General features: G+C 44.0%; 1 protein-coding gene across 3 annotated transcripts in view; it reads right to left on the bottom strand.

Moving 5' to 3' along the window:
- The window catches only part of lztr1 (leucine zipper like post translational regulator 1), a 61,958-nt gene extending 51,737 nt beyond the window's left edge, over window positions 1-10,221 (bottom strand). For all 3 annotated transcript variants that reach the window (XM_060843763.1, XM_060843764.1, XM_060843765.1), the window contains exons 1-3: window positions 9,982-10,221; window positions 4,150-4,212; window positions 1,644-1,700 (exon numbers count right to left, since the gene is read on the bottom strand). In XM_060843763.1, the coding sequence (XP_060699746.1) occupies window positions 1,644-1,700; window positions 4,150-4,212; window positions 9,982-10,130 (269 nt within the window). In that variant the 5' untranslated portion in view covers window positions 10,131-10,221. The remainder of the gene's footprint in view (window positions 1-1,643; window positions 1,701-4,149; window positions 4,213-9,981) is intronic.
- Between the last annotated feature and the right edge of the window lie 1,817 nt (window positions 10,222-12,038).

The following is a 12,038-nucleotide window of genomic DNA, read 5'->3' as shown; positions in this document are numbered from 1 at the left end:
TAGAGAACACACCGGATCATAAACGCCACACTCACAGGAATCCGATTCACGAGAGAGGAAGAAAAGGACAACCAGCTCCCATTCCTGGACGTGATGGTACAAAGAACACCGAACGGAGAATTCACCACGAAAGTATACAGAAAAGCCACACACACAGACCAAGTCCTGAACTATGAATGCAACCACCCCAACACACACAAACGAAGTTACATCAGGACATTATTCAAAAGGGCCACAACATACTGCAGCACACCTGAACTACAAAAAGAGGAAGAAGAGCACCTATACAAGGTATTCACCAAGAACGGATACCCGCGCAATTTCATTAACAGATGCCTCAGGGAAAGACAACGGAATAAGGACATGCCACAACCCAAAGGACTGGCCACACTCCCATACATCAGGAGCATTTCTGAACTGACAGCCAGACTGCTGCAACCACTAGGACTCATAACAGCACACAAATCAACAGCCACCCTGAGACAACAACTCACCAGGACAAAGGACCCGATACCCAGCATGAGCAAAACCAACGTAGTGTACAAAATCCCACGCAAGGACTGCACAAAACACTACATAGGACAAACAGGAAGACAGCTAACAACCCGCATCCATGAACAACAACTAGCCACGAAACGACACGACCAGCTATCCCTAGTAGCCATACACTCAGATGACAAACAACACGAATTCGATTGGGACAACACCACTATTACAGGGCAGACCAAATAGAGAACAGCCAGGGAATTCCTAGAGGCATGGCACTCATCCACAAATGCTATCAACTGACACATCGACCTAGACCCTATATACCAGCCACTGCAGCGGACAGCAACTGACAACCGGAAGTGGCAGATTCAAACCAGTATAAATGCCGGAGGAATCAGCACAGAAGTGCTTCACAAGAGGCTCCCAAGCACTGAGGATGTCACCTAGAAAGGGGACGAAACGTTTGCAACAAAAACTCCCAGCTCGGCGAACAGAACCACAACAACGAGCACCCGAGTTACAAATCTTCTCCCAAACTTTAAAGTAAAATACTGCAGATGCTCAAAATCTGAACGTGGAACAGAAAAGGCTGGAGAATTCAGAAGGACGAGCAGCATCTCAGAGTCCAGTATGACTCTTCTTCAAAACTCTGGAGTTCCACCAGACCTGCTGTGTTTCTCCAGCACTTTCTGTTTTTATTTCAGGTGAACCTTTGTTACATCACACCAACAATGAAGGAATGCTATCTTCCTTAAGTGCATTTCTGAACACAGGTCTTAATTTGCAAAAAATACCCTCAACCAGAAATCACTTTTGCGTTGGTAAAGATTTTATTTCAATACATCAAATTTTATTAACATCCTCTAGAAATCAAGAAAGAGCTTGAGGAGATAGTGAATCTTTAAAACTTGAGCAGAGGGGGCAGTAGCAGGCAGAGATCAATTCAACATCTAGAAATTTGTGCTGATTGTCAATCCTGAATCATCGGATATATGAGACATCCTTACTGCAATATATGCATCCTTAACTTTCTCCACTCATAGACACTACGATAATGGAGTCCCTAGGTATCTTGTTTAAGATATGAAACTCCATTCTAATACACATTTACTCTACCAAGGTGGTCTATAAATGGATAACATTGCTGTACAAACCTGCACCAAGAACAATCCTTCACGTCAAATCTTAACAGGTCATTTAACATATTCTTCCTGTGGAGAAAGAAAAGAAGATTGAAAGGTCATTTAACATGGTAGTCCAATTTGCTTTCCCCAGGTTTGTCCTCACTCCAAATCTCAACTTAAGCAATGTCTTTCACGCATATTTGTTTCAAGTCCGTACAAAACTCAATATTGAACTGTGCCAGGATCTGCTTAGCAGTCCACAAGTGATAAGTAGCATCTTTACCAAACTAGGAGAAAGTGAGGTCTCAAATTCACCTGGACCGTCTCAGACTCCTCCCTCCCCTTCCCAGATCTTTCCATTTCTATCTCGGGCGGCCGAATCAACACAGACATCTACTAGAAACCGACTGACTCCCACAGCTATCTGGACTACACCTCCTCCCACCCTGCCCCCTGTAAAAACGCCATCCCCTATTCCCAATTCCTTCGTCTCTGCCGCATCTGCTCCCAGGAGGACCAGGTCCAATACCGTACAGCCCAGATGGCCTCCTTCTTCAAGGAGCGCAGATTCCCCCCCAGACGTGATCGGCAATGCCCTCCACTGCATCTCCTCCACTTCCCGCTCCTCCGCCCTTGAGCCCCGCCCCTCCAACCGCCATCAGGACAGAACCCCACTGGTTCTCACCTACCACCCCACCAACCTTCGTATACAGCGTATCATCCGCCGTCATTTCCGCCACCTCCAAACAGACCCCACCACCAGGGATATACTTCCCTCCCCTCCCCTATCAGCATTCTGAAGACCACTCCCTCCGTGACTCCCTCGTCAGGTCCACACCCCCCATCAACCAACCTCCACTCCCGGCACCTTCCCCTGCAACCACAAGAAATGCAAAACTGCGCCCACACCTCCTCCCTTACTTCTCTCCAAGGCCCCAAGGGATCCTTCCATATCCGCCACAAATTCACCTGCACCTCCACACACATCATCTATTGCATCCGCTGCACCCGATGTGGCCTCCTCTATATTGGGGAGACAGGCCGCCTACTTGCGGAACGTTTCAGAGAACACCTCTGGGACACCTGGACCAACCACCCCATGGCTCAACACTTGAACTCCCCCTCCCACTCCACCAAGGACATGCAGATCCTTGGACCCCTCCATTGCCAGACCATAACAACACAACGGTTGGAGGAAGAGCGCCTCATCTTCTGCCTGGGAACCCTCCAACCACAAGGGATGAACTCAGGTTTCTCCAGTTTCCTCATTTCCCCTCCCCCCACCTTGTCTCAGTCGAATCCCTCGAACTCAGCACTGCCTTCCTAACCTGCAATCTTCTTCCTGACCTCTCCGCCCCCACCCCACTCCGGCCTATCACCCTCACCTTGACCTCCTTCCACCTATCACATCTCCATCGCCCCTCCCCCAAGTCCCTCCTCCCTACCTTTTATCTTAGCCTGCTGGACACACTTTCCTCATTCTTGAAGAAGGGCTTATGCCCGAAACGTCGAATTTCCTGTTCCTTGGATGCTGCCTGACCTGCTGCGCTTTTCCAGCAACACATTTTCAGCTCTTTACCAAACTATTCAATTACCAAGTTGGCTTTTATTGACAATTACTTGATTTCCAACGCTGATCACAAAGTATTTCAAAATGATACAAGTCCATCGTATTCTGAAGTCCTTTGCACCTTGCAATATTCCATTATACTTTGGGTGTATGCACGAGTAGGCCACTCATGTTCATGTTTTCTTGTTACAGTTATGGAAAAGTCAAATTGTTACATTTAATCTCGACAGAATGGGATTATTTGATTTTATTCAGTAGCTAAGCACACTAACATATGCCTTATTTGTGCCAATGAAACAGTCTTCAGCACTAAACATTTCTAAAAGCTAATTTAGTACTGGGTTTGAAGGCAAGCCTAACTGATGGGGTGAAATCTGCTATAAATGCACTAAGTTTAGGATACACCAATTTCGACAATACTGAATATGTACAAACCCATAGGAGAAATCAAAACTATACAATCTCTTTCAGACAGTACAAAAAAACACTTAATGACCTTGCTATACAACTACCGCGTGTAAGTGAAAGTAAGTTTTATTCTCCATGCAGCCTATACAATAACTGGTCTGCAAATGTCTGATAACCTGGCAGTTAACATTCATAACATAATTCAATAAAATCATGGAACTTAGCACAAATTTACTCAAGTTTCATGATTTTTATTCTAATAAAATACTGCAATAACATGCTTTAACCACAATAATTAATACTCAATCATCTATTTTAAAAACAGTTGCAAGAGTCTCAACCTTCCTTGCTCAGCTCTGTAAAAGCACAATAACAAGTAGAATGCATGTCACTGTACCAAATGATACCCTGCTCACTAGGTCTATAATCACAACACATTCCATTGGATGGACATTAAACACTTTACAGTGACTGTTTTTGTTCGTAAAACTGTTCTGATATTTACATGGTGCATTTTAAAAATCTCATTTTCCGTAATAGGATGAGTTCAGCACATACCCATTGTCCCCTCCAAACACATAGATTGCATCCTTATAGGCTACAACAGTATGCTTGCTTCGTCTGAAGACAAACAGAAAACAAGAACATCATTAGTGAATAACATAACTAAACAATTAATTAAAACTCATTAACGCTGGCAGTACAGGTGATGTGTCAAGACTTCAAGAATCCCTAGATACCACTGAGATTCAGGGCAAACACATCTGCAACTGGCTTAGAGTTTACAAGATGAAAGCTAAACAGTAGACATTAACAAATCAGATATGGGGAAGAAGCTACCTAGACCCTTTGCACCAGGAAGCAGTCACACAACTTAGGATAGGGTTTTCTGATTTGGCCAGTGGTCAGGGACCATTGAGGATATGACTGCAAGTGAGGAAGATGACTCACAGGACAGGCGCGCACGAGTTCAGGAGTCTCAGCCTTTGTAATTATCCAATAGGTTTGAAGCTCTGTCAGTTTGCTTGGAGTGAGAGCAGGGGTTGAAGGGAGAATGTGTAAAGTGACCATGGCATTGTGTTACAACATGACATTCCGATGGGACAGAGGATCAACAAGGGGTATTGTGCCGATAGGGAACAGTACAGTGAAGGGGACTGACAGCATTCTCGGCAGCAAAATGCAGGAGTTCTGACAGCTGTCCCCTGCCCAGAACTACAGTTTGAGGCATCTGTTCAAGGCTAGAGAGGAGCCTTTTAGTGAGAAGGGGATTATCCAATTGTCATGGCTCAAGTAAAGAGAGAGAACCAGAAACAAGGTTCTGTATAGAAAGTATGAAGAACTAGGGCATTAAGTTATAGAGTCAAACTACAAGGGTTATAATGTCTGGATTATTACCTGAGCACACACAAATTGGCACAGTGTACATAAACAGATGAACACTGTACATGCAAAAGAACTTCAGTGAGAGAAGTGGGTTCTGGTTCACGAGGGTCTGGCACCAGCAGTGACAGAAGTGGTAGCTGTACCCTCGGGACATTCAACACCTGAACAGTGCTGGGACCAGTGTTCTTGCAAAACCTAGAAAAGCAGTGTGCTTTAATTAAACAATGAGGATGAGGGATCAAATGTAGAAACATGTGATTTACCAAAGAGCAGAGACAAAGTGAGAGAGCAAAACATTAAATGGGAAATGAGGGTCAGAAAATGGCAGGATGAGACAGCCAGAAAAAAAGCCTAAGAATGCACCAACAATCAATAACAGATACCACAGCAAACAAAATCTAAAGGCTGAATGCACTTATAACATAACATATAAAATGCCAGTGCAATAAAAACAACGTGCTGCAGAAATTCAACAAATCTGGCAGCATCTGTGGAGAGAGAAACAGAATTAACATTTCTAGTCCAATATGATGCCTCTTCACTCTGAAAACAGATCAATAGGGATGCAGACAAATACATTTAAGGGGATATTTCAGAATACTCAGTGTAAATGTATTCTTACCATTAGTAAAAATTTGAAAGGAAGGACCCACCATTTGCGGGCTTTGACAAGGTCCCTCATGGCAGGCTTATACAAAAGGTGAAGTCACATGGTATCTGTAGTGAGCTGGTAAGATTTATGCAGAATTGGCTTAGCCATAGGAAACAGAGAGAAGCAGTGGAAGAGTACTTTTTTGACTGGAGATCTGTGACCAGTGGTGCCCTGCTAGAATCAGTGCCGAGACCCCTGCTATTTATAATACAGTAAACTTTTTATTAACTAGCACCTTTGCGACCAGTTTGATCAAATATTCTGGTTGATCAAGAGGTGCACACAATCGATGCAAAAACAAACTAAGTAATAGAAATGTAATACTGGGGATATACACATCACTGTTATACTTTTACAGCATAAATCACTTCAATAATAATGCAACTTTGCCTTAAATAAAACATACCGGCAGACAGCCTTCTCACTCAGACCTTCAACTATGTGGACATCAGGGCGATCACAAAATATAATAAATTTCCAGTATTTGTGGGATGTAATTTGTGCCATTTTATTCAATGTGCCAGTTAAAACAAAATTTGCTGTTATGGAGGAGAATGCAGGCAGCTGATGAGTAAGTTTGCAGATGACATAAAGATCAGGGAGCTGTGGATAGTCAGGTGGATTGCCAGAGGATACAGCAGGATATGGACAGACTGGAAACTTGGGAGGAGAAATGACAAATGGAGTTTAATCCAGAGAAATGCAAGATGAAGCATTTTCGAAGATCTAGTGTAGGAGGACAGTATACAGCAAATGTTCGAACCCTTAGTAGCGTCAACATACAAAGCATACAGGTCCACAGTTCCCTGAAAGTGGCAACACAAGTAGATAAGGTCGTCAAGAAGGGATATAGCTTTCCCACCTTCATTGTTTGGGGTATGGGGTATAAAAATTGGCAAGTCATGTTGCAGTTGTACAGACCTTTAGTTATGCTACATTTGGAACATTATGTACAGTTCTGGTTGCCACATTACTAGAAGGATGTGGAGGCTTTGGCAAGGGTGCAGGAACAGTTTACCAGGACAAATTTGGTTTGTTTTCACTTGAACAAAGGGTGATCTAGTCGTAACTTACAAAATTGTAGAGGCATAGATATAATGGATAGTTGAAGATTTTTCCCAAGGTAAAAATGTCAATTACTAGGGGACATAGGTTTAACATAGCTGGGGGTAAGTTTAAAGGTGTTGGGTGAGGCAAGTCTTTTTAGAGAGAGTGGCAAGTGCCTGAAATGCACTGCCAGAAATTGTGGAGACAGATATGATAGCAACGTTTATGAGGCATCTTGACGGATATATGAATAGTTAGGGAACAGAGAGATATGGACCATGTAGAGGCAAGAAGTTTTAGTTTAGGCCTAGGACAATACCCTGAGGATCTCCTGCACAGATATCCTAAAGGCTGAGATGACTGACCTCGGCTCCAAGTACCTACAAAGAAAAGAGTAACTAAAGTGAGGATAAGTCCTCCAGAGAGTGGAATGAGGAGTTTAGAGTGGGTAATAAGGAAATTGCAACTGAAATGCTTCGGTCTTCACTGTGGAGGTATAAAGAATTCCAGGAATAGCTGGAATGTCTGTAAAATGGAAGGGACAGGGGATCTGGGTAGAATTACAGTAACAAGGGAACTGGTACTAAGCAAACCGATAAACCTGCAGGCTGACAAATCAAAGTCCAGATGGATTTCATACCAAGGTCTCACAAGAGATGTCTGGTGACATATCTGGTGGGTTGGAGCTAATTTTCCAAAAATCCCAAGATCAGAAAAGATTTCATCACACTGGAAAGTAGCAAATACAACCCTTCTATTCATGAAGGGAGACAGAAAACTATACACTTTAAGCCAGTTAGCTTCACATCTGTTGTGGGGAAGGTGTTAGATCACTGAAAGACATCATCGCTGGGCACCTTGAAAAACGCAGGGTAATTGAGAGATGTCAGCATGGATTTGTGAAAGGGAAATCATACCTTACAATTAATTAGCTTTCTTTGAAGGAGTAACAAGTGCTGTTGTCAAAGGAGATGTTCTATATTTGGATTTCCCAGGAGGCTTTTGATAAGGTATTGTAGAAAAATAAAGGGGTGACATGATGTAGGGGTGACATATCAATGCAGATAAAAAAAATTACTTGGCTGGCTGAAAACAGGGAGTATATATAAATGCAACTTTGTCAGATTAGCAGAATGAGACTCATGCAGACACCTATGCTGAGACCATTAAAATACCCTTGTAATTCTTCCTTGACAGAAAAGGTGATTTATTTAAATTCATTGCCCCTTTAACTTAATTGTGCAACATACACATTAACATAAAAATGCCTTCTTGCGTACAGCAAATGCAGAGACTGAGGGGTAAGAACATGAATCTTCAAAATAGCTTTTCTCATGGTGGCATTACATCTGGCCCTGGAGAATTAAGTGAGAAGAGTCGATCATGCTTGAAATTATGGTGGTGAACTGCCTTCTTGATGCACTGAATTCCATTTTCTGTTTCTGCACCCTTTAAGGAGGAAATTCCAAGATTTTAAGCAAGTGACAATGAAGGAATGGTGATACATTTCCAAGTCAGGATGGTGAGGAAGGGGAGAGAAGGGAACTTGCAGGTGATGGTATTCCCATGTATCTGCTGCCTTGTCCTTTGAGATGGTAGTGATTGTGAGGTTGTAAGGTGCCAACCAAGCAGTCTTGGCTGATTTTTGCACCATATGGTTGGCGCACTGAGCTTAGGCAGTATAAGGAATGAATATTGTGTATGTGGTGCCAATCAAGTGAGCTGCTTTATCCTGATTGGTGTCAAGTTTCTTGAGTGTTGATGGAACAATACTCATCCAGGCAAGCACGGCGTATTCCATCACATTCCAGACATGTGCTTTGGGGAGGAGTCAGAAGGTAAGTTACTCACTGCAAGATTCCTTAGCTCTGACCTGCTCTTTTTGCCACAGTACTTAAATGGTTACTCCAGTTCAGTTTCTGGTCAATGATAATTCCCAGGACATTGATAGTAATGTCACTAAAGGGGCAATGGTTAGACTGTCTCTTGTTGGAGATGCTCAATGCCTGGCATTTATATAGTATGAATGCTTTTGCCAGTTGTTAACTCAAATTTGGATATTGCACTTGAACATGGACATGTTCAGTAGTAGCATAGTGATAATGTCATTTGACTGGCAGTCTAGAATTCCAATCTCTGGGACATGACTGTTTATATCTCACGGCAGATGGTGACATTTGAATTCAATGAAAATATCTGAGAAGTCATGAATGGTGCTGAATGGTGCTCGCTGATGACTGCACATCCCCACTTCTGACCTTATGATGGAGGGATGGTCATCGATGAAACAATCTGACCAAGGAAACAATCCTATGGAATTCCTGCACTGATTTCCTGGAGCTGAGATTACTGGCCTCCAACCATCCTACTTTGCACAAAGTATGACTCCAACCAGTAGACATCTTTCCCCTAATTCCTTTCAACTCTAGTTTTGCCATCATTCTTTGCTGCCACAATCAAACAAGGCCTTGATATCAATGGCAGTCACTCTCATCTCTTCTCTGTACAAAGTTAAAAATCACACACCAGGTTATAGTCTAACAGGTTTATTTGGAAGCACTAGCTTTCGAAGCGCTGCTCCTTCATCAGGTGGTTGTGGAGTACATGATTGTAAGCAAAAGTATTCTGTGTCTTAACAATCGTGTACTCCACAACCACCTGAAGAGGGACAGCATTCTGAAAGCTAGTGCTTCCAATTAAACCTATTGAACTATAACCTATTGTTGTGTGATTTTTAACTTTGTACACCCAACACGAGCATCTCCAAATCTCTTCTCAGTAGTTCAGCTCTTTTGTCTATTGGGAGTTGAACAGCTCTGGCAGAACCCAAACTGAATGTCAATGAGAAAGTTGTTGCAACTCCCTTCCATCACTGGCCAGGCTGTAATTGCTGTGGTTGGAGTTGTCATGCTTTTTGCATAGTTGGGCAATTTTCCATAATAATGGGTAGGTGCCAGTTACTGCAGTGGTGAAAGAAAGCAGCTCACCACCTTCGCCAGGGGAATTAGAGATGGGCAATAAGTGCTCAGATAATGACAAACAAGTCTCATGTGAGCCAAAAAAAGGGGGTTTCTGTGAGGTTATTGATAAATCGTTTTGAGCAGGAAGGTCTTTAAATGAGATGAATGATTTGAAGGTGCTCATGGGAGAGAGGAGGGAATTTTTCATTGTTTGTGAGGGACCAGAAGAGCTTAAGGTGAGAGGGTGCCTCTGGAAAGCGGTATACGAAGGGGATAGATAAGTGGAAGAATTAGTGATCGAGTGGGTCGAAGCCCCTTCCCCCCCCAGGCAGTGGTTTTGTTTACCTGGCCCCAACAAACTCATCGCAGGGCGGCAGCCTCCTCCAGCGGTGCACCGTCTCGAAAGGTCCGAAATTCAGCGTCAAATACTCGACACTGTCCGAGCAACTGTGGTCGAAATCCACGCTCGGGGCCACTTTCGACTTCCCTTCCATGGCCCCAGAGAGAACAGCATCCAGCTTGGACGCAGCCACCCCGCCTCAAACAGACATCAGGGCTGAAAGCCGAACTCCAACCGCCCCGGCCTGGGCCTTCGACCGCGGCGCACGCCGGGAGATGAGGTTCCCAGTGACGCCGACCCCGTGAAACAATGGGAAGAGGTCGCGGACAAAGACTACAACTCCCGAAACACCCCGCGCCGACAGCGTCCTCACCCGTTTAGGAGGTGGAACTACAACTCCCAGAGGGGACTGTGACGTCACCCAGCCATCTGAGTGGTGGCACATGGAGATGAATGAATGAACCAAACCAACTATGGACACTGGAAATCTGAAACAAAACAGAAATTGCTGGAGAGTAATGTTCTGAAGAAGAGTCGCTGGAACCGAATTGGTAAACTCTGTTTTCTCTCCACAGATGCTGTCAGAGCTGCTGAATTTTTGCAGCAATTTATTCATTCGTGGGGCATGGGCATCGCTGGCTGGTCTATTCCTGATGAAGAGCTTTTACCCGAAACATCGATTTTCCTGCTCCTCAGATGCTGCCTGACCTGCTGTACTTTTCCAGCACCACTTTAATTTAGACTCTGGTTTCCAGCATCTGCAGTCCTTGTTTTTACCCTTTAGCCAGCATTTATTGCCCATCTCTAGTTGCCTTTCAGAAGGTGGTGATGAATTGCCTTCTTGAACTGCTGCAGTCCATGTGCTAATAGCCACAATGCCCTTAGAGAGGGAATTCCAGGATTTTGACCAGATGACAGTAAAGGAGAGTCAATACATTTCCAAGTTAGGATGGTGAGTGCCTCAGAGGGGAAATTTCAAATAGTGTTATTCCCATGTACTTGCTGCCCTTGTGATTTTAGATGGAGGTGACTGGGGTTTGGAAGGTGTTGTCCAAGGATTTTGAATTTCTGCAGTGCATCTTGTACATATTACACACTGCTAATGAGAGTCCATGATGGAGGGATTGGATGCTTATGGATGTGGTACCAGTCATGTGACTGCTCTGTCCTGGATAGTGTCAAGCTTCTTGAGTGTTTTTGGAGATGCACCCATCCAGGCATTTGGGAGTATTCCATCACACTCCTGACTTGTACCTTTTAAGGTGGGCTTGTATGATCAGGGGGTGAGTTACTCACTGCAAGATTCCCAACCTCTGACCTGCTGTTGTAACCACCGTATTTAAATGGTGAACAATTGAGTTTCTAGTCAATAGTAACTCCCAGGATGTTGATAGTGAGGAATTCAGTGATGGTAACCCCATTGAATGTCAAGTGACAGTGGCCAGAACGTGTCTTTTTGGAGATCGTCACTGTTGGCACTGTGTGGCATGAATGTTACTTGCCACTTGTCAGCTCAAGCCTGGATATTGTCCAAATCTTGTTGTATTTAAATATAGACGGCTTCAGTATCAGAGGAGTCACAAATGGTGCTGAATATTGTACAGTCATCAGCAAATTCCCCTCCTTCTGACCTAATGATGGAGGGAAGGTCATTGGTGAAGCAGCTGAAGATGGTTGGGCCTTTCCTGAGATGTCCTGGAGCTGAGGTAACTGACCTCCAACAACCACAACCATCTTCCAATGTGTCAAGACTGACTCCAATGAGCGGAGAGTTTGCTCCTTGATACTGATTGATTCCAATTTTGCTAGGGCTCCTTGATGCCACATCAGTTTAATGCGGCCTTGATATCAAGGGCTGTCATTCTCACCTCACATCTGTAATTCAGCACATTTGTCCATGTTTGAACCAAGGCTATAATGTGGTCAGGAGCTGAATGGTTCCTGGAAGCTTCTCCTCCACTTTAGATGGCCTTGGGCTAGTGATTCCCAGGCGTCGGTGGGAATACCACACTTTACCAGCGTAGCCTTGAGGAGATGTCTGAAGTGTTTCCTCTGTCCACCT

Source organism: Hemiscyllium ocellatum, chromosome 24, assembly GCF_020745735.1.
Source record: "Hemiscyllium ocellatum isolate sHemOce1 chromosome 24, sHemOce1.pat.X.cur, whole genome shotgun sequence".
Classification (NCBI taxonomy): domain Eukaryota; kingdom Metazoa; phylum Chordata; class Chondrichthyes; order Orectolobiformes; family Hemiscylliidae; genus Hemiscyllium; species Hemiscyllium ocellatum.
Note: the sequence above shows the minus strand (reverse complement) of the source record. Positions and strands in the feature narration are given on the sequence as shown.